We start from the raw sequence: 25592 nt of genomic DNA, 5'->3' as shown, positions 1-25592 counted from the left end.
TGATCCCATGGTGGGGTTTTTTCAGGTGGACTTCTTTGCCATCGAGATGCTGGACGGACATTTGTACCTGCTTCTGGACATGGGTTCGGGCACCACTAAGACAAAAGCCATTGATAGGAAGGTCAACGACGGGGAATGGTACCATGTGGACTTTCAGAGGGATGGGCGCTCAGGTATGAAGTTTTTCCACTTTTGATTGTCTGTAAACTGAATTGGAACTTGAGAAGGAGAGTTAAGAAGGAAGGACAGATTTTAATTATACTGAATTGCTGTTATTCACTTGGTTTGTGGGGCAAATTACCTGTTAATCCTTTGGTTGCCTGACGCTAGGATGATTTTTGCTTCTGAAAAATTGCATTTTACAGATAATATAGGTTCTATTTTCTTCTTTTGCATCATTTTCTGATGTGGTGGCGACCATTTCCCATCCAAATATACCAATATTAGCTTTCTGAGATAAGGTATTTATTTATTAGGAATATTATATATAGTGAATAAATATTTCTTTAATTCATTTTTCAAGGAAAAGAAACGCTAAAATGAGCTTTAGGCAGGCGAAGGGTTAAACGTTATATGAAATGCTACAACAAGTGACTTTCAAATTATAGTAAACCATATTATGGCCACAAGTCCATCCCAAAAAGGTAACACAAAAATATTTGATCCAAACAGGGAGATGACAGTACACCAAGAATGAGCTACAGATTAAAAAATAAATAAAAAGACTATTCTGCTAGCATGCTATTCATTAGGCTCTCTATTCACTTTTTGCCATGTGAACATACAGTCATTCTTTTAACATGTACTTACTAGCCTATCTAGAAAGCTAGACATAATCATCAATTCTGGTTGTGATGTCACAACCAGAATTCCCGAAAAAAGTGGGTGTTCCCTGATGCATTGTTTTTGGTGGAATAACTATAAAATGGTGATAAACAGCCAGTTTCGTTTTCTGCACTCACAATAACACGAGTGCAACCGCCTTCATATTTTTGACATCGTCACCATTTAACAGCACCTTTGAAATTTATGGACGTCCAATCCATTTTGACCGAAGAGTTGGCAGCAATCATGGCTTAGAGTGCAAAATGTTGTGTATCCCTCTTTAATTTTTTAAAGCGTATTTTCAATGTAGCATTTTTATCTGGCTTCATCAGCCTGTTCCTATTTTTAATCAGATATTTACTTTGATTAGATTGGACTTTTTTGGTCCTCCTGATGTGATTTCATTTCTTGCTGCATTCATTTGATTTGATTACCCAAATGTTTCTGACTTCCTGCTCTTCTTTTGGTACACTAAATCACCACGCCAACAACACATTTCCCCCCCTGGTATCTATTAAGTACCCTCATGCGTGTTATGATCTGAACGAGACAAGACGGGACAATAGATTCGTGAGGAGAGAACGTTAGGGATGAAGCGGCCCCCCAACACCACCACCACCTCCTTCCTCCTGCCGCGTCACTTTTTTTGGCCGGCGTTCTTGGCACGACGGGGCCCGAGCTAAAATTTGCCTGCTCCCCTGTGAAAGATTCTGTAATCCTGTTTGTCTGCCTGCTGTCTGTATTCAAAAAACAAACGGCGGCTTATTGAATCCAACACTCGAAACATCAATATACACTCGCATTGTTTATGACTTAGTAATCGCAAACGACGCACTCTGTTCTCTCATGCCGCCCTCATTACTTCTCAATTGTTAGCGACGCCTACGACTAAAAATAAGCGCACGGTGATTTATTGATGACAAAATGGTGGACGTTGCAATCCCACCGCCAGTGATGATGACTCACTGATGAGGCTTGGCGTTCTCAACGCTCGTCATGTGGGGGAGGCGGTAAGACAATGAAAAATTGGATGACGGCGGAAGGTCAAGTTGACCATTTTTTTTGTCTTCAGGGACCATCTCGGTGAACAGCGTGAGGACGGCGTACACGGCGCCCGGCGATAGCGAGATCCTGGATCTGGACGACACGCTTTACCTGGGCGGTCTTCCCGAGGACCGCGCCGGACTCATCTTCCCCACAGAGGTAGGCGCCCTTCGCTAAATTCACGGAGGAGTTTTAATAAACTGCCAAACGTCCGAGTCGTTTGATGCCGAGCCGGACTTTTCAGGTGTGGACGGCGCTGTTGAACTACGGTTACGTGGGCTGCATCCGCGACCTGTTCGTGGACGGGCAGAGCAAAGATATCCGACGGCTGGCCGAGGCGCAGCGGGCGGTGGGCGTCAAGCCCTCCTGCTCCAGGGAGCCGCCCAAACAGTGCCTGTCCAACCCTTGCCAGCACAACGGCGTCTGCCGCGAGGGCTGGAACCGATACGTCTGCGATTGTTCGGGTACCGGCTACCTGGGACGCTCCTGCGAGAGAGGTAAGTGGGGAAGACCCACCTATATCTTCATTTCTTATATCTTATACGGATACTGAACAAATATCCAAGTTGGCCTTTGTTATTGAGAGGAAAAAGCCAAAATGGTAGCCTCTTGTGCTCAAGACAAAGACCTGACCAGGAATTTTAGATCAAGAACAAACATTTTCCTACTCAAGACCAAGACCAAAACAAGACTAAGACCTAAGGTCACGACAGAGTGTTTTAGGAATCCAGTCCCTAGACCAGACTGACATCTTAAAAAGCATACACCAGATTGGAGTTCACAACACTACATGATTTATATGAAGTTCTTAAAGATCTTGCTGTAAAATATACAGCAAAATTCAAATTATAAACTAGTGTTGACCTTAGACCACAGGTGTGAAAGTGGCGGCCCGGGGGCCAAATCTGGCCCGCCGCATCATTTTGTGTGGCCCGGGAAAGTAAATTATGAGTGCCGACTTTCTGTTTTAGGATCAAATTAAAATGAAGAGTATAGATGTATATTCAATTTCCTGATTTTCCCCCTTTTAAATCAATAATTGTCATTTTTTTAATCCATTTTTTCTCTGTTTTTAGTTCAAAAATCATTTTGTAAAATCTATAAATATATAAAAAAGCTAAACATTGTTTTAGATCTATAAAAAACTGAATATTCAGGGCTTTTAATCCAGTTCTTTTAATCCATTTATTAAAAAAAATCTAAATATTATATCTAAAATGGTCCGGCCCACATGAAATCGTGTTGACGTTAATGCGGCCCGCGAACCAACCCGAGTCTGACACCCTTCCTTGTCTTAGACCATAAATAGGACCTGACCGAGACTAGAAATCAGGAAACACTGATAGATGTCATGATCAAGGCTTTTGAGAGTTAGACCAAGAGTCAGTCTTAAAAATCCAGTTCTTGACCAGCCTATGCTTTAAAATTGTTTTAAACCAAGACTGATCTTGAGTGTACAACACTAGCTTGAACGTGACGGCCAACATTTCTATGTAGGAGTCAAATTAACACTCTTGGTAGTCAAGATCAAGACCAAAACGAGACCGAGTCTGTGTGTTCTAGAATTTGAGTCCCAGACCTTCAGAATTTGTCTCGCACCAAGACTGGCTTTAAGTGGACAACCTACTTGGGACAAAAAAATATTATTTCGTTTATCACCTAATTTTGTTTTCTTATTTTAAAAAAATAATTAATTAATTAAAAGAAAAAATAGATAAAAAATATTTGCTCAAAAATGAAAAAGCTTCTTAACTGTTTTCGCTCTTGTATTTTTATGAAAAAAATGTGAAAAATAAAAACATATAAATAGAGAAGACATGCTATTAAGGTCAATTGGACGAGCAAAATAGCCCCCATTTAATAATTGATTAGCTATCGGATAATTGTAGCAGAAAATGGCTTCCCCAAAGACATCATCACTTTAGTGCGAACCAAATTTTGACGACATTCTTTTAACGACTGCGCTCCAGGTGGGCTTTAAAAAAAAAAAAACACCCACACCATCGTAAAGCTTCATGACAAAATGGCCGGCCTTTGCAGGCTTACTTCAATTCGGCGACGCATAGATGCGGAACGGAGCGGCGAGAAGAGCCGCCGGCAGAGGTTAGGAAACGGGAGCGGGGGGGAATCGATGGAAGCGCCGGCTCGGAACCGACAGCAGGTGACGAGACGGCGCCGCAAAATCTCGACAGGCCTGGTCGGAGATACCGAGCTATGAATTTTGAGAGGGAACGGCCATGGCGATAGGGAGCTCGGACAGGGACAAGAAGGAGCGGCGTTGATTGTGTCGCGGGACTCCGAAGTTGGCGCGCGTCGAGGGGTCACTAACTGCAGCGTCGCTGGATTAAAGGAAGCGCAGATGGCCGAGCAGATGGAGGGAGCGATTGGCTGTGTTTACGCCTTCTACCTGCGGTTTCTTCCTCTCGTGTATTTTTTTTTATTTTCTATTTATTTATTTATTTTATTTATTTTTTTAGATACCTCCCTCCCTCCCTCGTCGTCGTCCTCTGCCACTCTTTGTTCCGCCTCCTCTCTCCGTAACCCAACACAAGCAATGCAGACGTCGGTGTTTATTCTCCAAAGAGGAGACATGTTTTTGTCAAAGAAAGACAGTCGGTTCTTGTGATCTAGTGCCAAATTTGACGCCATGCGCGAGAAAAGTTCTCGTATAATACTATGGTGATATTTGTCAGTTTTTTTTAAAGGCTTGCTTCACGCAATGGAAATGATATTTGTTAAATAAGTCTTGAGAAAAGAGGGCAGTAAGTGGTTTGCATGGTTTAACAGCCAGAAATTTAAAATTATTTTTCAGAAAACTAGCCTAAAAAACAACCAACAGACTGTCAGTGGTCAAGGACAAAAAAAATAAATGAGTCGCAGCCCCAGCCAAACAAAAAAATATGTCAGACTTATAGGAAATATGGTAGTTTTGTGTTACTAACATTTTTTGGCTTCTGATATTAATTAATATTAATGTTGTATCGACTAATTCTGATAGTTTACTGATGACACGTTTTTTTAATTCATTCATTCGTTCTCTAAATTTATCGCTTATCCCAAAAAGGGTCGCGAGGGTGCTAGAGCGATCAAGAAAACGAAAACTAACGTTGATCCAGCCCTCCCGGTCAAAATGGATGGGACATCTAGCGGTGTCAATGGCGGCCAGTGTGTTAATTGCCATTTAACAAGCCTCCATTTTGCCGCTCTGGATTTTCACGCCGTCGGAGCCTTTTTTCCCCTTTCGTGGCCGTTAATGAGGCTTCATTTGCATTTTAACCAACAGCTTCTTTCCCCCAAGCTCCCTCCCTTCCTCCCTCCCTCCCTCGCCTAACTAAAACCCTTCTCTGTTCACACATAAATTCCCTCACTTCTTGTGACACAGGATCGCTCCCCCCCCCCCTCATCAGTATGCGTGGTCCTCCCTCTCTTCCTGTTCTGTTGTTTTTGCCTTGGCTCCCGCCGTCTCCCGCGGAAACAGGAAGAGCGAAGGGGGGTTGGAAAGCAAAGTAGGATTGAGAGCAACCCAAAGAAACAGAGAGCGCGTAATTGTCCAATAAAGAACACCGTCCTCGGAGGTAAACAGTTTAGCGGCTGCCCAGCAGGTAGCGTGCGTGAGTGAGTGAGTGAGTGAGATCCTGACGGATATTCAAATGAGCCCACACCTGAGCCGGTTTCGACGTTCAGCCGGTCTATTTTTAGTCACGTCGATTAAAAACGCGCCGTTGAGACGGCGTCTCTCGCCTATTACTCAGAAACGCTAACGGGCGCATCTTCTCGTTTCTAGTGGAAATAAGCAGTAAATCTGGTGTGTGATAGTAAGCCTATAATCAAAGGTAACCTCAGGAAAGGAGTCAAGTCTAAATGATTCATGTGGAAATATCTGCTCAAATGTGGTAGGCTGTTTATGGATTGATCCAAAATTATCTTTCAATTAAGGCAAATGTATTTTAAAATCAGAGAGCATGGTTTCTGGAGCGTTGGGAGACTTTTAGCACCGGTGAATCGTGATATAACATAAACAAATTTAAATGAACTTGGATTACAATGCAGACACACTCAAAAATAAATTTAATCGAACCTTACACTAAACTTCATTCTAATTTTGTATTTAAGTTTGATACCTTTCTTCTCCCGGGTTGGCTCTTTTTGCCCCGCCTCCAACCTGACTTTTATATCGATGGGCTGTTTGCTGTTGTACTATTCCCTTCAAAAGTAGTCTTGAATTAGCGATCGCTCCGCCAACAGGAGCTAACAGGCTAAGGGGGAGAAAAAAACACTGAAAAAATGCAAAGCTCCGCCCAGTGCTCGTAGAGACATTACAAAGAGGGATTTGCCACCAGAGATATTACACGAGGAGTTGCAGAGCCAGTGCCCCCGCAGCCAATGAGAAGTAATATATACTGCTCGTATTAGCGATCGCTCCGGCATTCACGCTGAGTAACGGGGAAAAAAACACTGAAAAAAATGCAACGCTCCGCCCAGTGCTCGTAGATATCTGTTATACACAAAAGAGATGCGGCAAAAAAGACAGTGTGCTAAAATCATAAACAGCCTCTCATGTCTTGGCCACCTGGCTTTCTCGTATCTCAAAATTTTTCTCGTATTTAGAGATCATTATTTGCTCGAAATTTTACTCGTATCTCAAAATGCTCGTATGTCGGGGTGCTCGTATGTTGAGGTAGCACTGTATTCCGAAAATGAAAATGTAAAATCACCTCAATCCAAACGCCAGGCGATTTCAAACACGCAATTGTGTCCTCGCCAAAGCGCGTGTCCCTTCAAATCGACGCAATGAGCCACCAAGTCTCAAGACATAATCGCATCACAACGAGCAAATTCATTTCCCAAAGCCCTAAATCATCAAAATATCCCAAAGGGCTTCCTTGACACAAATCGAAATAATATCATATTAGTAATTAAAAGTCACTCTGGCGAATGAGTAATGGTAAATGAATACCAATTTAATACAGTCATAAAATGAGTATTAAGATGAATGACATCCTCTGATCTCAATCCCCCACGAGCAAAAAAGAATAATAAATATTTTTCAAAAGTTAAAATAATGACCTATATAGATATAGCATAACATTTCACCACATAGCTTGGTTCCGGTAAATATAGATCTAAAAAGTTTATAGTGTAGGAACACAAATACAAACATGAAATGGGAGGGCAAAGGGCAAGCCACAATTGGAGAGTATATTTTAATGCCCACTAGGGGATGTGTCTACCTTCTGGAGTTAAATAATCGTTCAGAGAAGTTTTTAAAAGTCTAAATAATATTATATAGATCACTGTCCCTGCATTGTGCTTATTGACCAATTGCAGCAGGTTTTGGAACCTATTTAACTGTGATAAACGACATGCTTCAGTCTAGATCAGGGGTCTCAAACTTGCGGCCCGCGGGCCAACTGCGGCCCGCGGGACGATAATTTGCGGCCCCCGTCTTAATTTGAAAGATCGATTTTTTTTTTTTTTTTTTTTATTATTTTTTATTTTTTTTTATTTTTTTTTTTTATTTTATTTTTTTTACCCCTTTCCCCATGATGGCGCCGTTTAAGTGGCAGCCAGTGGCAGTAGCTCTGTCCACTCATGTTTTTCTTGTTTTACAGCATGTTTTACATGAAAAATTAGAGGGAACATTGACATGCACCTGCTTGTGGCAGGTGTGATACTGGTGTGCCGATAGCGAGCAATGATGATGTCGTGACCGGATGATTCGCCTAAAGACGTTTCGCCGACGGACGTTTGACAGACGGACAGGTCGTACTAGTATTTGTTAGTTTAATGATTAAATACAAATACTAGTATTTGTATTTAATCATTAAACGCTGTTTTCAGCTGGATTTGACCGAATTTGAGAGCATTTTGAGCCGTTTTTGGCGAATGGACGTCTATAGACGTTTTTTTGCCTCCATCGCGATATCATCCAGTATTTGTATTTAATCATTAAATGCTGTTTTAGGATGGATTTGACCCGATTGCTGTCATTTTACGGCTCGGTTCTGCTACATCTGCCTGCCCAAGAGTGCTTATTCCCGGACTGCCATTGATGGTAGACGAACATTGATTTTTACTATAATTTGGACAACACCGGCGGCGGGCCGGATTAACGTCCATTCGGCGACCTGCCCGTCTGTCAAACGTCCGTCGGCGAAACGTCTTTAGGCGAATCATCCGAGTACCGATGATGTCGCTCACACTGGTACTCAGTGCGCTCAGGGAAGTTGTCTTTCTGCTCAGACCAACAAAAAATTAGAGGGAACTTTGGTTCGGAGCTGAATGAACCAATCACGGTGAGGTATATGGCTCTGGAGGGCGGGACATCGGCCGGGCTGTCCAGTGCCTCGCTCACTCACTCATTCATTCCTCCAATCAGCTGGGCGGAGGAGAAGCCGTGAGGCCGATCACTCCGCTCGGCGCGCACACTCCTCCGCTGCTTTCAGCATAGAACTGAATGAGGCGCTATGATCCGTGATCCAGCCTGTGTCAGTGTCTGTAGCCATCTCCGCGATTGAAACGGAGAGCGAAAGTCCACATGCGCCACAAACCCGCGCGACTGAATGTGAAAGATCAACCCGAGACTCATTCCAAGTGGAAAAACATATTACAGAGCCCCAGAGATGTCTCTTTCAAAGCCTGCCGTGAAGAGAAAGGTCGGTGATGAGCACAGACAGTTTCAAGAAAAGTGGGGAGTGCAATATTTCTTTGTTGAACACAGGGGCACCCCGACGTGTCTCATTTACACTGAAAAAGTTGTGGTGCACAAGGTATACAATTTGAAACGTAATTGTACTATGAGACATGCTGAGGAGTACGAAAAATACCAGGGAGATGAGAGAGCCAACCAGGTTGCCAGTCTTAAAACACGTCTTCTGAGGCAACAGGATCTCTTCAAGAAGGCTACCAAAGACAGTAATGCAGCAGTCAAAGCTAGCTACGCCGTTTGTGAGTTGATTGATCCTGTGCTAAGTGATCCCAAATGGCTCATGGACTTGGCTTTTCTTGTTGATATCACACATGAGCTTAATGTACTGAACAAGAAGCTACAAGGCCAGGGGCAACTTGTCAGTGCTGCCAATGACAACGTGAGAGCATTCTGCACTAAACTTGTGTTATGGAAAGCCCAGCTCTCTCAGACAAACCTTTGCCATTTCCCAGCATGCAAGGCTCTCGTGGATGCAGGCACACCATTCAGTGGTGAGAAGTATGTTGAGGCCATTTCGAAGCTACAGGAGGAATTTGATCACAGATTTGCAGACTTCAAGACACACAAAGCCACATTTCAAATTTTTGCAGACCCCTTCTCCTTTGATGTGCAAGATGCCCCTCCTGAGCTTCAAATGGAGCTCATTGACCTGCAGTGCAACTCTGCACTCAAAGCCAAGTTCAGGGAGGTGAGTGGAGAAGCAGACAAGCTTGGGCAATTTTTGAGAGAGTTGACCCCCAGCTTCCCTGAACTTTCCCGAAGGTTCAAGCGGACCATGTGCCTTTTTGGGAGCACATACTTGTGTGAGAAGCTCTTCTCCACCTTGAACTTCAATAAGTCCAAGTACAGGTCCAGACTTACTGATGAGCATCTTCAAGCTCTACTGAGGGTCTCCACTGCTTCCTCCCTCAAGCCAAATGTGACTATGTGAGAAGAAGCGCTGCCAGGTCTCTAGCAGCAAGGAGTAGGCAAAAGAAGCCGTGTTCAGAATATTTCATGTTCAATGTTCCATTCAAGTTCAGAAAGTTAAAGGTTAAAGAGCTGTTAATACAGACATTTGAAACGGAATAAAAATAATTCATTTTCTCTACTTAGCCAGCCAGTGTATATCTACTGTATGCTCATTAGTATTATTTGGTTTTATATTACTGATTGATTTATTTTTTATTCATCTTTAAGTTAATTTATTTAATTCATTATTTTTTGTTAAAAAATAAAGATATTTGATAACGTTGGAAAGTTTTATCAGTGCTTTTCTTGTGGAAATCCTGATGCGGCCCAGTCTCACCCAGACTCGGCCTCTAGCGGCCCCCAGGTAAATTGAGTTCGAGACCCCTGGTCTAGATGTTTAATGATTATTGATCATATCCCCTGATCTAAACCCCATCAGTGAGCATAAAAATAATAATAATAATGTTGGTTTTCGATATTTATATCCTAAAGACTACAACTGTAACATACATAAATATTCCATGAACAAATTAAAACTGAATCCAATGAATTGATATTAAAAAGAAAAACAGTTAAATATATGTCATTTTTCGATGGAAATGTTCTCTGACTGTCTGCTTTTTTTTGCCTGTTTTCCTCTTTAGACGCCACCATTTTATCGTACGACGGCAGCAAGTTTATGAAGGTCCAGCTGCCCATGGCCATGCACACGGAGGCGGAGGACGTGTCGCTGCGTTTCCGCTCCCAGCGGGCGTACGGCGTCCTCATGGCCACCACGTCCCGCAACTCGGCCGACACGCTGCGCCTGGAGTTGGACGGCGGACGCGTGCGCCTCACCGTCAATCTCGGTACTGCAACACACGCGTGCACTCGCCCCCATTGAGCCCTCGAAAGCATGTCGCCTGTTTCCTTCCTTTCGAGGCGATGCTCTCAGTATGATCTTGTCCGTATGATGTCGAACAGAGGGTCGAGCTTCAAGCTGCACTCTCTGCTCACTCCCAGTAGACCTGTTCACCTGCCCCCCCTAGACCAGTCTGACCAGTGCCCCTGACAGCGATAAATGGCCAATCCATTTGGACTCAGAGAAGTGGGAAAAGAATGAGAAAAGTTCAAGTTAAATACATTTTTAATGGGGGAAAGGGTCAATATTTTCATTGATTTCTCTTTAGTGTTCATTTTAGGAAATATTCTTACGGAAAAATAATAGAATTTTTATATTTGTATATTTCTAATGAAGATAAAATATTGAAAATAACATGATTTATGCTATTGATAAATCATTTTTATTTTTCGAATGGAAAAGGAAAAAAATGCGCTCAATCAATTTGTTTTATAAAATATTTTCATAAAAAAGTAGCTTTTCTATTATTTATTTTATATTTGATAAATGTTTTTATTAGACTTGAATAAAATTTGATTCAATTCATAACACAAAGGCAAAAATATGTACATATTGCTTTGTTTGTATTCATATTTATGCAGGATAATTGGTAATGATGTGCGCCTAATTCCGATAAAAACTATTTCGCAATGTATTTGATCATTTTTGTTTTCTAAATAAAACTGGCTGGCCACCCGCCTTGTGCCCAAAGACAGCTGGGATAGCCTCCAGCACCCCCGCGACCCTTGTGAAGCTAACAAATCAATGAAAAAAATGTCCCTATTTTAAATTTCTAATTTATTTTTTTAAATATACAATAAATATCCCCCCGTTTCTTATGATTTTAACAGTAACCAATCACTGTCAGCCTTCCCACTCCAAATGGATTGGACATCTATCACCGCCAACGCGCCAGAATGAGATAACCCATTTGTGCAGGTCTCTGGTTGTTTGCAGCCACGTCTTTTCTGCGGTTGACGCCACGCGACACATCGAGTCACCCCCCCAAAAAAAAAAAAAAAAAATCCAAACTGGAACGAGTCAATTTGCGGTCCGACTCCAGGCCGGGCGGCGCGTCCTGTTGGGTCGCCGCCCGGTGGGCCCGGTGGGCCCGGAGGGTGTGTCGACGTGCGCGTCCCCAGGACGTGGAGGCCCGTGTGCGGCATTAACCCTCTGCTCTGCTTTCCCTCCAGACTGTATCAGGATAAACTGTACAGCCAGTAAGTCTGACTCCAAATCATCTCACCTTCCTCTTTTTCCTCCTTCTATTGTCTTTTCACTCATTTGATTGCAATCTGTCATTCCGCACTTTTTTTCTCTCTATGTGTGAGTGTGTGTGTGTTTGTGAGGGGACATCAAACAGTTTTGTCTATCAGCTCTGGGATTTTTTTTTGAACTTCTTTTTTTATTCACCGTATTGAGTAGTTGGCAGTTATAATGCGAGTTCCAGTGTGCCAAAGTGAGTTTGCATAATTGGCGTTGTGCTCGTTGGAGTATTTTTCCAAGCGGAAGCACATTTCAAGATACCTGCGTTTTTTTTGTTTTTGTTTGGGGTTTTTTCTCATTATTCTTGGGATGTTATGGATCTGCGGAAAGTCATATGTTGTCTGCATTTCGTAAATCTGGAACTTTGGTGTTAAACTTAGATGATTAACAGTGTTTTTAAGGGAGTGTATACACACGTACATATATACACATATATATGTACATTAAGGTATGTGTATGTCGAGCTTAATCACTAGTTTTTCTTATTCACTAATTTTTCTGGTTAATTTAGCAACATTTTTCTCCATAATTTTTCTTTTTTCTTTTGAAAGACGTTCTTGAGTAAAAGAAAAGTCACATGTAGTCAGAATGTTAAAAAAAAAAATTACTACGTTAACAAAAGAAGCCTTAATTCTTCCTATTTGAAATATTTTTATCTTTAAATCACCTAAACAAATTCCTAAGAATCTTTCATTACATTTTTTCTAAAAGTAGTTCAAATCAGACTTTCAGCATGAAAAAAAACAGGTTTGATCTTTAGTTTAACCATAATGATGAATTTATTCTGGCGAATTTATTTACCCGATAAAGTATCAAGTACACACCCTAAAATTTCCTCCTTTCATTCCAATTGTCAACCTGAAAAATGTTCTCCATTACTTTCCAACTGCCCATATCATTTAATATTTTTGTTCATATTGGCTGCCATTAACATTGATAGGCGCCCAATCGCATGGCAGCCCTCCCACTTTAAATAGATTGGACAACTATCCTTGTCCATGGCAGCCAATGAGTTAAACAATTTCTGCCTCATCTACAATCCTATTAATCCACGTGCATCGAGTATTTTAGCAGCGGTGGAATGAAATGTGAGCTAACGGGCTAGCACGGGAAGTTGAGTTAATTAAAATTATCTGCCGCAGCCTGGCGCCCCGGGGGGCTCTTATTTGTTTGGCGGCACGCGTGGGGGGGTTGCTGTTGAAGGGCTTTCGTACTCTGTTTGTGTGTGCGTCTTTCCCGTCACGGCGCCGCCAACGAGCGCAGTCCAATCCCAGCTGAAATTCAATTCCCCGGCGTGGTGTTTCTGTCTGTCACGAGTAAGAAAGCGAGAGAGCCCAAGCGGGAAACGAATGCCCCGTGACGGCGATGGGGGGGGTGGGCATTGAAATGGACCACTGCCGTTGCCATAGCAACGGCGCCAAAGATACAGCTGCGCGTCCCATCTTTGAACTGTTAGCGTTCGAGGAATTGGCAAAGCCCATATATATATACACATACATACGTGTATATATGTATATGTATATGTATATGCATATGTGTATGTGTATGTATATGTATATGTATATGCATGTGTATATGTATATGCATATGCGTATGTGTATGTATATGCATATGTGTATGTATATGTATATGTGTATGTATATGCATGTGTATGTATATGCATATGCATATGTATATGTATATGTGTATGTATATGCATATGTGTATATGTATATTCATGTGTATGTATATGCATATGTGTATGTATATGCATATGTATATGTGTATGTATATGCATATGTATATGTGTATGTATATGCATGTGTGTATATGCATATGTGTATATGTATGTGTATATGCATGTGTATATGTATATGCGTATGTGTAAGTGTATGTATATGCATATGTATATGTGTATGTATATGCATATGTGTATATGTATATGCATATGTGTATATGTATATATATATTTTGTTTTTACGGTAAGGCTGGCTAAGCAAGAAAACGCCCCCCAACCGTCCGTTTCTTCCACTTTTGGCATGTACGCACACAATAAATTAAACATCTGACATTCACCCGGAATGAAAAATGTATTTAACAGCGAGGGGGTGCCAGGCAAATAGCCCAGTCAGCAGTCAAATCAAAGGCCTGAGCATGTCAGACATACTCGGAGGGCAAAATCACCTCGTGCGCTTAAACGCAACACTTGCTGAAGGCTTTCATATTTTCTTACATTCATGTCGTGTTATTCCAGAATGGATTCACACACATTTCTCGTAAATTATAGAATAAGCAACGTTCATCATGGAAATGCCCCCCACCCTCAAATTCCTGAACCAAATGACTACATTTTGAACTAAAAAAATTCAAGCTTTTCTCTAGTTTCAAAAATTCCCATGCGCTCCAACGCCATTGACGATTATTTCCTCCCAAATGTGCGACTTATTTACCGAACTTGAGTTGACCTTGACCTGGAATTGGGGCGGTGGGCAAGCTGCCAACTGACCCCAACCCATTTGGCTGCACAAAAAAATGTCAAGTAACACACCCATACATACGCAGGTGGCGAGTGTGTTGTGTAGCGTTGTGTGTTGCGTTCCCCAGAGGCGACTCAGCTGCGCCGCAGGCTTGAGCATCTCATCCTGTTAGCACGGATCACTGCGCTCGCTGCACGGCGGGACGGGAGCGAGGCAGGCACTCAATACCCACTGACCCACCGTCTTGCTTTTTTTCGTATCAATTTAAAAATCCATCTGAATCCATATTTTCTGGAAATAAACAATAGATGGCTCAAATTCCACCGCATCGGCAGGAGCCAGCCATTTTGATTCGGGTTTTTTTGGCGCGTTATCCCAAAATCCCAGTCATCGTCTTCTTGCGTGACTATTTGCTTGGTGTTATACTTGACATTTCCCACAAGCAAATGGGTTTGGGTCAGTTTACTTCTCACCCGCCTTCGCCTGTCATTAGCGCCGATAGGTCAGCGTCAACCGGCGAGGATGGCAGGACCTGGGGAGGTGGGCTCTCGGGTGAGAGGGGGCTGTTCATTTTGCCGAGGTGGGCGCGTGCCGCCGTCAAACTTTGGCAGGCGGGGACGCCGCCGCTCGGGGCTGTCAAGTGCGCGGCGGACGATGGGAAATTGGGAGATGGGGTGGGCGGAGGTTTCCGGGTGCGTGCGGGTGCGTACGTGGGTCTAGTGCCACCTTGAGCTTTGTTGGAGTATGGAATGCTAAATTGTCCGTTAAAGGGAAATGTGCAGTGCTGCAAAACCGCAAGGTTGCGCTCACTATTGCTCATTAAAATTCAGTATGGTGTATGTTTTACAAGTTAAAAAATATGACTTATATTTATCGGCTGGAAAATAATTCTGAATATTTATAATGACAAATGTAAAAAATTTTTTTTTAAAGAAAATAGTACATCTGAACTTTAGAAATAATGAAAGGCTCCTTTAAAAAGACGTTTGACCCTAGCATGACCATGTGGTTCGTTGGGGTACTGCATTGGAAGTGGGTTTAAGAGCAAAACTTTAGCAAATAATTAGCATGATTGTTTTGATAGTAATTTATCGTTTAATATTTTCTTTATTTTGTGGTCTTTCCGAAGTCAAAACCAGTAAATGTTCTCTGCTTTTTGTAGTCGCTGATTTTTCGGGACTTTTCCAAATGTTATCTGAGCGAAAAATCCCATCTTCATCACTCCAAACTTGCCGTCAGCCCCTTCTTCTTCTTCTTCTTCTTCTTCTTCTTCTTCTTGCGTATCTCTGTTCCTCTCTTGCATCTTGTCTCTGCGGCGCCCCCCTCGTGCGCATATGTTTAACGGCGCTGTGGGCCATGTGTAGGTAAAGGCCCCGAGACCATCTTTGCGGGCTCGGGTCTCAATGATAATGAGTGGCACACGGTGCGGGTGGTCCGGCGCGGCAAGGGCCTCAAGCTCGCCGTGGACGACCTTCAGCCCGTGGAAGGTAAGCAAGCGTCCGCCCTCCCTCCGCCGCGATGCCTCCATTCCGTTCCCGTTCACGCCGCCCTCCGCCGTCCCAGGTCAAATGGCGGGCGACCACACCCAGCTGGAGTTCCACAACGTGGAGACGGGCATCGTGACGGAGAAGCGCTTCATGCCGGCCGTCCCGTCCAACTTCATCGGGCACCTGCAGGGCCTGGCGCTCAACGGCATGCCTTACATCGACCTGTGCAAGAACGGCGACATCGACTACTGCGAGCTCAACGCCGTCATCGGCTACAAGAGCATCGTGGCCGACCCGGTCACCTTCCGCTCGCGCTCCAGCTTCGTCACGCTGCCCACGCTGCAGGCCTACTACTCCATGCACCTCTTCATGCAATTCAAGACCACCTCGCCCGACGGCCTGGTGCTCTTCAACCGCGGCGACGGCAACGACTTTATCGTGGTGGAGCTGGTCAAAGGGTGAGTTTCGGCAAGCCGGTCCACCAAAGCCTCCGTTCCTTTGGCTCCGCCTTCACGCTCCTCCTCCTAGGTACCTCCACTACATTTCCGACCTGGGCAACGGCGCCCACCTGATCAAGGGAAACTCCAACAGCCCCCTGAACGATAACCACTGGCACAACGTGCACATCTCCAGAGACACCAACAACCTCCACACGGTCAAGATCGACACCAAAGTCACCACGCAGACCACCATGGGCGCCAAGAACCTGGATCTGAAGGGTAACTAACTGCCGTTCAGAAACAACCCACTAAAAAGACCCGTCAAATAATGCCCAAACGTGAAGCCTGACATTTCCAAACTGCTTTGAAGGAAGAAAAAACATTTTTAAATACTGCCGCCAAATCTCTTAAATAAAATGAGTCAATCCAGTAAAAAACTTTTTATTTAGAAAGGTCCTTCTCCCCACCCAAAAAAGAATATCGTTTTTATTAAAAGGATTTACAAAATATGTTTAATGTGTAAAAAAGAAAAATACATTATTTAATATTGTAAAATATTATAAAATATTGACCCGCCACCCTAATGAGGATAAAGCGGTTCAGAAAATGAGATTGAGATTGACCAAGTGTGAAGAAAGGTTTTTTTTGTCTAAAATGCTGATTGAAATGTTAATGTAAGAGAATGAAAAGACTTTTTCAATCAAAAAAATCCAAATTTTGGGGGTGTCAATTGAACAAAAATATAAATTCTTTTTTTTCATGAAAAAATATGGACATGTGAATGTGAAAAAGAAAAAAAAAAGTTTGTGAAAATGAAAGTTTCAGAGGTGAGAGTTGCTTCATGAATGGTGATTTGTCCCACTTTTTAAATAAATAAAAAAATCCAAATTTTGGGGGTGTCAATTGAACAAAAATATAAAAAAAAAATTCGTGATAAAATATGGACATGTGAATGTGAAACAGGAAAAAAAAAAGTGAAAATGAAAGTTTCAGAGGTGAGAGTTGGTTCACGAATGGCGATTTTTTTTTCCCACTTTTTAAATCTAAAAAAATAGAAATTTTTGGGGTGTCAATTGAACAAAAATATACATTCTTTTTTAATGAAAAAATATGGACATGTGAATGTGAAAAAGAAAAAAAAGAAAATTTGTGAAAATGAAAGTTTCAGAGGTGAGTTGGTTCACAAATGGCAATTTGTCCCTTCAGGTGACCTGTATATCGGGGGCGTGTCTAAGGAAATGTACCGCGAGCTGCCCAAGCTGGTGCACTCGCGCGAGGGCTTCCAGGGCTGCCTGGCCACGGTGGACCTGAACGGCCGGCTGCCCGACCTGCTGGCCGACGCGCTGGCCACCGTGGGACAGGTGGAGCGCGGCTGCGAAGGTGAGACCCCCCCGTGCCCCTTTCCTCTTTGGCTCCCTCCCACCCTTTCGGCTCGGTTCGACCTAACCCACTAACCTGGACGGATCGCGTCGTCATCTTTCTGCACTTCTCGGGCATCATCGACTAACCATCTAACTTGATTTGCTTTTTTGTTTTGTTTTGTTTTGGCCCCCTGCAAAAGTTACATTGATGAAAGCTGACTTGCAAGGTATATTTGAGGCTTTGTGTGTGCGCTCGACATGCCGGGGGTGAGCAACCCCAAAATGGACGACTTGATTTCATGTTGTATACGGGAATGCGGGGGGAATTTAAAAGTAGGTATACACGATTTTTAATTTCATCGCATTTTCAGGTTCTATTCATTTATTCTTAAGAGTCCATCTTTACTTGTCGCACTTTTTTTGGTTGATCATTTATTTCCCCCATAACGACACACTTTGTCATTTTCTTCCTTCCTTGAATTCTATTGTGTTCCTTTTCTTTCAGATTTGTTTTTCGACTTCTTTTTTTCTCCCTTCTTTCATCATGTTTTCTTGATTTTCTCTCTTTTTCTTTCTTTCTATTGGACAAATACAAATATATAAGGATGTTGGAATCCTTAGAATATTTATTCCTTCCTTTTTTCGACCAGATTTTTTATTTTATTTTCACTTTTTACTTTTATATAGAAATATATAAGGATGTTGGAATCCTTAGAATATTTATTCCTTCCTTTTTTAGACCAGATTTTTGATTTTATTTTTACTTTTTACTTTTATATAGAAATATATAAGGATGTTGGAATCCTTAGAATATTTATTCCTTCCTTTTTTAGACCAGATTTTTTTTTTTTTTTACTTTTTACATTTATTCCTGCACTTAACCCTGCCTTTCTTCATTATTTTGTCTTATTATTCATTGTTCCTTCCTTCTTATCTTCAGATAGACCATCTTTTTCATTTTATTATTATTATTATTATTATTTCTTATCTCACATTCTCTGGACTCAAAGATTTACCATTAATTACCCCAAATAAGTGTGGACCTACTTTTGACCCCATATGTTTTTTACTTGCGTTCGATACACAACTTTAAAAAAATAATAATAAGGATTATTTTATAAAAAGAGATGTATTTTAACACCCTTACAAAGTGAGCAATTGGCCCGCCCACCCCTGGCATGTACGTCTGCTCGCGTCCAAACGTCCCAGTGCTGTGCCGTCTTTGTGCGGATCCCGGCGATCCAGAGTGGCCAAAAAGGGCCCCGGGCGACCTGTCCTCTTGTGACGTCCGCACCACCAGCTCCGAAAGCTGCATGCTGGGTGTCTTCTAAAGCCCGTCCCCCCCGTCCCCCCCTTTCTCCCCGTCTTTGGCGCGAGCTGTGGCTGCCGGCAGGAAGAGAGCGACCGGCGGGTCGGACCGCCTCCGAGGCCTTTAAACATAACTCTTATGTTTAACTCCTCCTGCTGTGCTCATCCGGACTTCACCACCCGCATGCTCTCCATTTTGGATTTTTTTCGGGGGGCGTCCTGTCCCGCACTAGGCCTAATAGTGAGCTACGTTGGATTTACGAACAAACTCTCACCTCAGAAACTTTCACTTGGGCGTGAACTCTCCCTGTAATAGATGTCCAATCCATTGAGTCTGCCATAAGTTGGTAGTGAATGATGTCTCACTAGATGTGAAAGTTTTTGAGGTGAGAGTTTATTCATAACTTAAGGCAATCCATTTGAACTGGGAGAGGTTGAGAATGATCAGTCCGTTCAAATGGATGGACGTCTTTCTCCGTCAATGGCAGGGAAACTTATGCTTTTGCAAATAAATTGGACATCTATCGCTGTCGAATTAAGGGTTTTTAAAGCATAGTGTAGTAGTATATTAACTAAAAGTAGCGTTGCAAAGTATATGTTGACGTTTTCACAGCTGTAATGGATGTAATATTATCACTGTCAAGCTAAATATTGAAATTTTCATTACATATACAGTCGTTATTCAAAATACCTCATTATTTGGATTTTTTGAAAATTGGTTTTAATATTTCGCAATTTTCATAAAACCGTAGTGGTAGTCAGCTTGAGGCTATTGAGTTAAATTTAAAAAAAAATAAAAACTTTTTTTATATATATAACTCGAGCGAGGCATATAATTTAAAGAAAAATTGCCCATTATCATCCCTTTTAAAACCGCATTTTGTTTATTATCACCCCATAATTTTTTTCATCCATTTTTACTATCAGAGGCAGCAGCGAATAATCACGTTTGAGTCGAAGTGAATGTTTCTAAGTGTGAGTTTATTCATAACTTACTAGCGGTCAACGTATGACAAAAACATTAAGAACGGCCTAGTGTGAGCACGCCCTCGACTCGACACATCCATTTTTGGTTCCCATTGTTTCGATGCCAATTCCCATTCATCACGAAATAACGAGGCGCAATAACTGACCAAACTCGCCGATGGCGCGCACGTGCGGACCGTGGGGGTGAAATGACATGCGCCGAATGTCCACCGCAGGTCCCAGCACCACTTGCCAGGAGGACTCGTGCTCCAATCAGGGCGTGTGCCTGCAGCAGTGGGAGGGCTTCACCTGCGACTGTAGCATGACGTCGTACGCCGGACCGCTCTGCAACGATGGTGAGTGACCCCCCCCCAAAATGCAATCACTCCAAAGATAATATCTAGATTACATATTTAAATGCTTGTTATCATTTCATGGTTGGTTTGTTGACAAATCAATGGCCAAATTTGAACACTTATATCATTATATCATTTGTAGTGAATGAAATATGTAGATATTAAAGTGATTTTTTTTAAATTAAACAATTAGTTAATCGATTTATGGTTGGCAATAACTGAAATATTACTAAACAGTAAAAAAAGGAAGTTAATTCTTTTAAATAGTAAAATATGGACAGATTTGTTTGATTTATTTAATAAAGGCACAATACATATTAACGAACATATACATATTCCTGTTAATGAACATATAGTATATGTAAATATGTAAGATTATAGCCAAAGGCTAATTTCCATCTTTAGTCCCTTGTGCAGATTGAACATAAAATCAATAAGGCATGTTTTGTTTTTCATTTTATTAAATCCAGTGGCGGTCCATGCATTTCAGCGCCTTCAACGAATCAATCCAACCCTCAAAAACTATTTTATGGCTATAAAACCTCTACTGCAGCTACAGCTGCGACAGATAAAAAATCATCAATAATAACCTCATACATTTGAAATATTATTTAGGAATATAGCCATATTTTACTGACCAAAAATCCTTTTTAACTGTACACAATATCCATCCTCCTTTCTTTCCTCCTCCTTTTCTATCGCCATCGAAGCTAATGCTGAAAGTCGAGCCTGTCCTGTCGTATTTATAGCATACGTTTTTATTCGATTTAATGCTGAAAATGTTCGTTCCCGGTTGCGACAGGCTTGCTTGCTTCGGAGGTGTCCGACCTTTCTTAATGATGTCCAGCTTTTTTTTCTTGAAAAGTCCGTATTGAAAATGGCTTTGACAGCAAATCTGCAACCAAATCCATTTGTTTTCCTCCGTCGGCCATTGTGGGTTGAGTTTGCTCACTCTGGCTTTGGGCTGCCTACTCTATCACTGGCCAATCATAGTTGGTGAAAACGATGACATATCCCTGCGCCTGCGAGAAGGCCTGGTGTCACCAACTCGAAATCTGATTGGTTAAAGCAGGGGTCGGGAACCTTTTTGACGAAGAGAGCCACAAACAATTCATATTTTCTAATGTTATTCCTTGTGAGCCATACTACGAATTTAAAAGTCAAAATACATACATGTAAACAAGTTCCTTTTCATTTTTTTTTAGTAATTTCACCACTTTTAAAGTGGAAAAAAACTGAATATTTTTTAAAAGATTCTTATGCTTTTGCTAATCAATTAGAGGATGCATTCCAGAAGAGTCTACTGGAAAAACATGAATATTAAAGCAAAAAAAAATGAAGATTAAAGCAGTTCTAGATGTGATATCTCAGTTCTGTCACCAGCAATTTCCAGATTTTAGCTCACAGGTTAGCAAAGAGCCAGATGCACCCATCAAAACACATGTGGCTCCCAAGCCATAGGTTCCCTACCCCTGGGTTAAAGCAACAGTCTTATCAATGCTTGTTTAATGCAGCAGAGCCTGCAGAACTGATTGTGAAGGCCTTGAGGCAGATTTCTGACCCTAGCAACAAATAATGGCTGAAATGTGATTGGTTAAATGCTTCAATATGAAAACACACATCTGGAGGCAGTGCAACCAGGGAGAAAGCAATGAAAGGAAGCTAACAGACAATTTGGAATTATTTAATAAGTATTCATGGACAAAATATAATATATGATTCAGATATTTCTTAGGCCAGCAGAGAAGCCCTTGAAGGCCCTGACGGCCCGCCACTGATTAAATCGCTCTATTGTAAATCAAGAAATAACCTTTTATCAATTTTAGTATTAAAAAAAACAGTTTGATTTAATATCATCACATACACAACTTATGTCATTTAAAATGTGCATACCTACAATGTTACAGGACACCGACTTAATTTTTTTTTCACCAGCCGGCACCACGTACATCTTCGGACGCGACGGCGGCGTGGTGATCTACACGTGGCCCCCCAACGAACGTCCCAGCACACGGGCCGACCGTCTGGCGCTGGGCTTCAGCACGCAACAGAAGCACGCCATCCTGCTCCGCGTGGACAGCGCGTCCGGCTTGGGCGATTACCTCCAACTGCAGATAGTAGGCGACGCGCCATCCCTCCGTCTATTTTTCCGTGGTCCACCGCCAAACCTCTTTTTTTTTTTTCCTTCCCGTCCAGGACAAGGGCAACATTCGCGTGGTCTTCAACGTGGGCACGGACGACATCAACATTGAGGAGAGCTCCAAGTTCGTCAACGACGGGAAGTACCACATCGTGCGTTTCACGCGCAGCGGCGGCAACGCCACGCTGCAGCTGGACGACCTCCCCGTCATCGAGCGCTACCCCTCAGGTAGGCGGCGCCCAGCGAGGCGCCCGGCGGCGGCGTTCCCGCCTCTCTCGTTTCTCCTTGAAACTGTTTTTTTCAACCCTAAAACTGTCACTGTTGATTCTTGATCCTTAGGCCTGTTAAATAGTGTTAAAAGGTCATCTCTAATTTTTTCTCACCACCGTTAAAAGAAAATAATAACAGTTGGTGCATTTTTTTGGAGACACTTTTAAAACATAGTTTAAAATCATGTCCTATGTTTAACTAGTGAGAAAAAATAAGGACAAAATGTGCTTTGTTTTCTTCTAGCTTTTGCTTCTTTTTGCCATTCTATTTAAAGTGTTAAATCTTAAGCTAGACGTCTAAAAAGAAAAAAAAAGATGCTAAATGCTAGTTTTTGTGAGGTCTGTGTCCTGTACATGTAAGAGTTTAACACGGAAGCCAGCAATGTGGCGCCGCTAACGTTATTTCCCTGTGCTCTTGCAGATGTTAACCCCTGAAATGTTTTTTTTTTTAGATTAAAACCAATGAACAGAGAGTAAGTGTCCGCTCACCGGAAACGCCTCCGCCCCATTGGCTACTGCGCAGCCCACGCTGCGACATTTTGCGTCAAAGCGGGCGTCAAATACGTGAGGGTCGGCGCCATGTTGGATGTGGCAGGGCAGAAGTGAAGCGAGCTCCGTTTTAGACCAAATTTCAATATAGAATAAGTCATCATTCGCCGTAGCTGATTAGGTTGAAAATTCTATATGAATGTCAACAAAACTAATGTTGAAACAGACCAAAAATATGAAGTAAACACATGAATAGCTTTTTTTTCAGTGCGGCAATGACAATGATAATCAGTTTTTAGATTCCTTTTCTTTGTAAGATTGTTAGCAAAAAAATATGTTTTTTAATTGACCACAATTGTAATCTTTCATTACGAACCCTTTTGAGGGCCACAAAAAATGACGTGGCCCCCGAGCCTTAGGTTTAACACCATTATTATTTTTTCCAATTCAACTCAATAGCAAGCACTTCTCCAGAAAGTGCAAAATATTCAAAGCGCTTACAAAGAACCCAAATTCTAAAGCTATTTCATAATGACTCATCCCACTTTTCAATACGGCAGTAAACAGTATTTGCCTCAATCTTCCGCTGCGAGATGGACTTTCACCTCTACTGGAGCGAGTTAAAAGCATCACCTGCCTCATCCAATATGTCCGCCGGCCCATTTTTCGACTCACCCGCCAGCGCCCGGGTGCACATTTGACGCCCGAGCTCCCTCAACGTGACCCTTCCCTTTGACCCCCGTGCAAATCGTGAGCGGAGCGTTACTTTCTTTTCATTGCTCTTGTTTTTGTATCCAGCTCCTGTGCCACCTTTTACTACTGTGTTCTCATCTCTAAATTAAAGGCAACATTGATAACGAGCGCCTGGCCATCGCCAGACAGCGAATCCCCTATCGGCTCGGTCGAGTAGTTGACGATTGGCTACTCGACAAAGGTAAAAACCCTGATTAAAATTCCTTAAAAGCTTTAAAACAGTTCTCTCTACATATTGACATATCTCTATATACATATCTCTATATCTATATATTATCTTGTGCACCATCAACTAACATTCTAAAACTCTAAATCCATAATTAAGTCTTTAAAAGTTGGGCAGCTGTAGTGTGTAATACTTGTGGAATAACTGTAGTGCCTGTGTGTATCAGATAATATCGGGTTAAAGGGACGAAAGAGAGATTTAAATGCTGATTAAAAACGATAAAAGGTGCTTTTAGCCAGCAAGGTGGATAAATGTTTTTTGCCATGTTGCTATTGTGTCATGTCAAAGAAAAAAGATTATGCAGCTTTTAGTGTATTCCTATAAAAACTCTAGTCCCTTTAACAACATTTGACAATGTCGTGCATGCTTCTCAGGCCTGTCTGTCCGCCATGACAACCATCTTCCTCCTCCTCTTCCTCCTCTTCCTCGCTTCATCTTGTCCATCTTTTCACTCACGATTCGGGCGGGCGGCGGATTGTGTAACGCGCCGGCTGTTTTTATGCGGGTTGTGACTGTGCCTTTGCATGTGTTCGCTTGTTTTCTGTGTGTGTGTGTGTGTGCGTGCGCGTTTGGCTAGGTCGACAGCTGACCATCTTCAACAGCCAGACTACGGTGCGCGTGGGCGGCGGCGGCAGCGAACGCCGCGCCGGCATGTTCCAGGGACAGCTGTCGGGCCTGTACTACAACGGGCTGCGCATCCTCAACATGGCGGCCGAGGGCCACCCACACATCCGGGTGGAAGGCAGCGCCCGACTGGTGGGCGACATGCCGTCCGCCTCTATCACGCCGCAGTCCAGCGCCGCCGCGGCCGGCGGCGGCGGAGGAGGAGGAGGAGGAGGAGGTGGAGGAGGAGGAGCGGGCAACCGCTCGGACTCGGCGCCCGCCGCCGGGGACGTCGCCACCACCACCACCGCCAGCAACAGGAAGCAGGGCGCAACGCAACAGGTGAGCATCTCTCAATTTATTTGCTACGCTAATTTGCAGGGAGTGCGCCCGTGCCCCCTAGAGGGCGCTAGGGCACTGCCCCGTCACTGTACCAATCAAAAGCAGTCAAGCATCACGCAGGTTTTGATCGGAAATATTTACCAATAATTTTTTTCATGTAGCTTTAGATGAGCAGGACATATATTTTTCAAGGAAAAAGAAAAATCTGCAAAAATGTTATCCATTCCGATAATAATTTACAATTCCAATTCCGCTAATTCCATTGCAAAACAAAAAGATAACTGACCTCCTAAATAGCAGTTTGGCTTATTTTATTAATTATTTGGGGTTAGGAGGCACAATTTTCAAAAATTCTCTGAGCAGGTATAAACAAAAACAAACTAAAATACACAATATTTTAAAATATTATCAAAATTTGACTGTAAAACATTTCTTAAAATAATATACAAATCTTAAATAATGAACTAATATTAAATATATTTTTATATAAATATATAAAATATATTTTACAAATATTAATGAATTAATATCAAATATATATTTTTATATCAATAAATAAAATAAATTTTAAAATATTAACACATTTCTAACAAAAGCAATAAACATGAAATATTTCTTTAAATAATATACAAATCTTAAATAATGAACTAATATTAAATATAGATTTTTATATAAATAAATAAAATATATTTTCAAAATATTAACAGATTTCTAACAAAAG

At 42.2% G+C, this 25592-nt stretch overlaps 1 protein-coding gene across 23 annotated transcripts in view; it reads left to right on the top strand.

Annotated features, from left to right (window-relative positions):
• nrxn1a (neurexin 1a) overlaps positions 1–25592 on the top strand; it is a 74533-nt gene that overhangs the window by 38780 nt on the left and 10161 nt on the right. For 5 of the 23 annotated variants that reach the window (XM_077625460.1, XM_077625466.1, XM_077625461.1 and 2 more), the window contains 15 exons: positions 26–173; positions 1898–2028; positions 2114–2366; positions 10174–10377; positions 11603–11629; positions 15496–15618; positions 15695–16076; positions 16147–16337; positions 17265–17438; positions 17620–17646; positions 19930–20049; positions 21985–22166; positions 22246–22417; positions 23792–23881; positions 24504–24871. In XM_077625460.1, the coding sequence (XP_077481586.1) occupies positions 26–173; positions 1898–2028; positions 2114–2366; positions 10174–10377; positions 11603–11629; positions 15496–15618; positions 15695–16076; positions 16147–16337; positions 17265–17438; positions 17620–17646; positions 19930–20049; positions 21985–22166; positions 22246–22417; positions 23792–23881; positions 24504–24871 (2592 nt within the window). The remainder of the gene's footprint in view (positions 1–25; positions 174–1897; positions 2029–2113; positions 2367–10173; positions 10378–11602; positions 11630–15495; positions 15619–15694; positions 16077–16146; positions 16338–17264; positions 17439–17619; positions 17647–19929; positions 20050–21984; positions 22167–22245; positions 22418–23791; positions 23882–24503; positions 24872–25592) is intronic. The other 18 variants (XM_077625480.1, XM_077625474.1, XM_077625476.1 and 15 more) reach the window with 7 other exon arrangements.

Source organism: Stigmatopora argus, chromosome 18, assembly GCF_051989625.1.
Source record: "Stigmatopora argus isolate UIUO_Sarg chromosome 18, RoL_Sarg_1.0, whole genome shotgun sequence".
NCBI classification, from domain to species: Eukaryota; Metazoa; Chordata; class Actinopteri; order Syngnathiformes; family Syngnathidae; genus Stigmatopora; species Stigmatopora argus.
The sequence above is the reverse complement of the archived record's forward strand: the minus strand, read 5'-3'. Positions and strand labels throughout refer to the sequence as shown.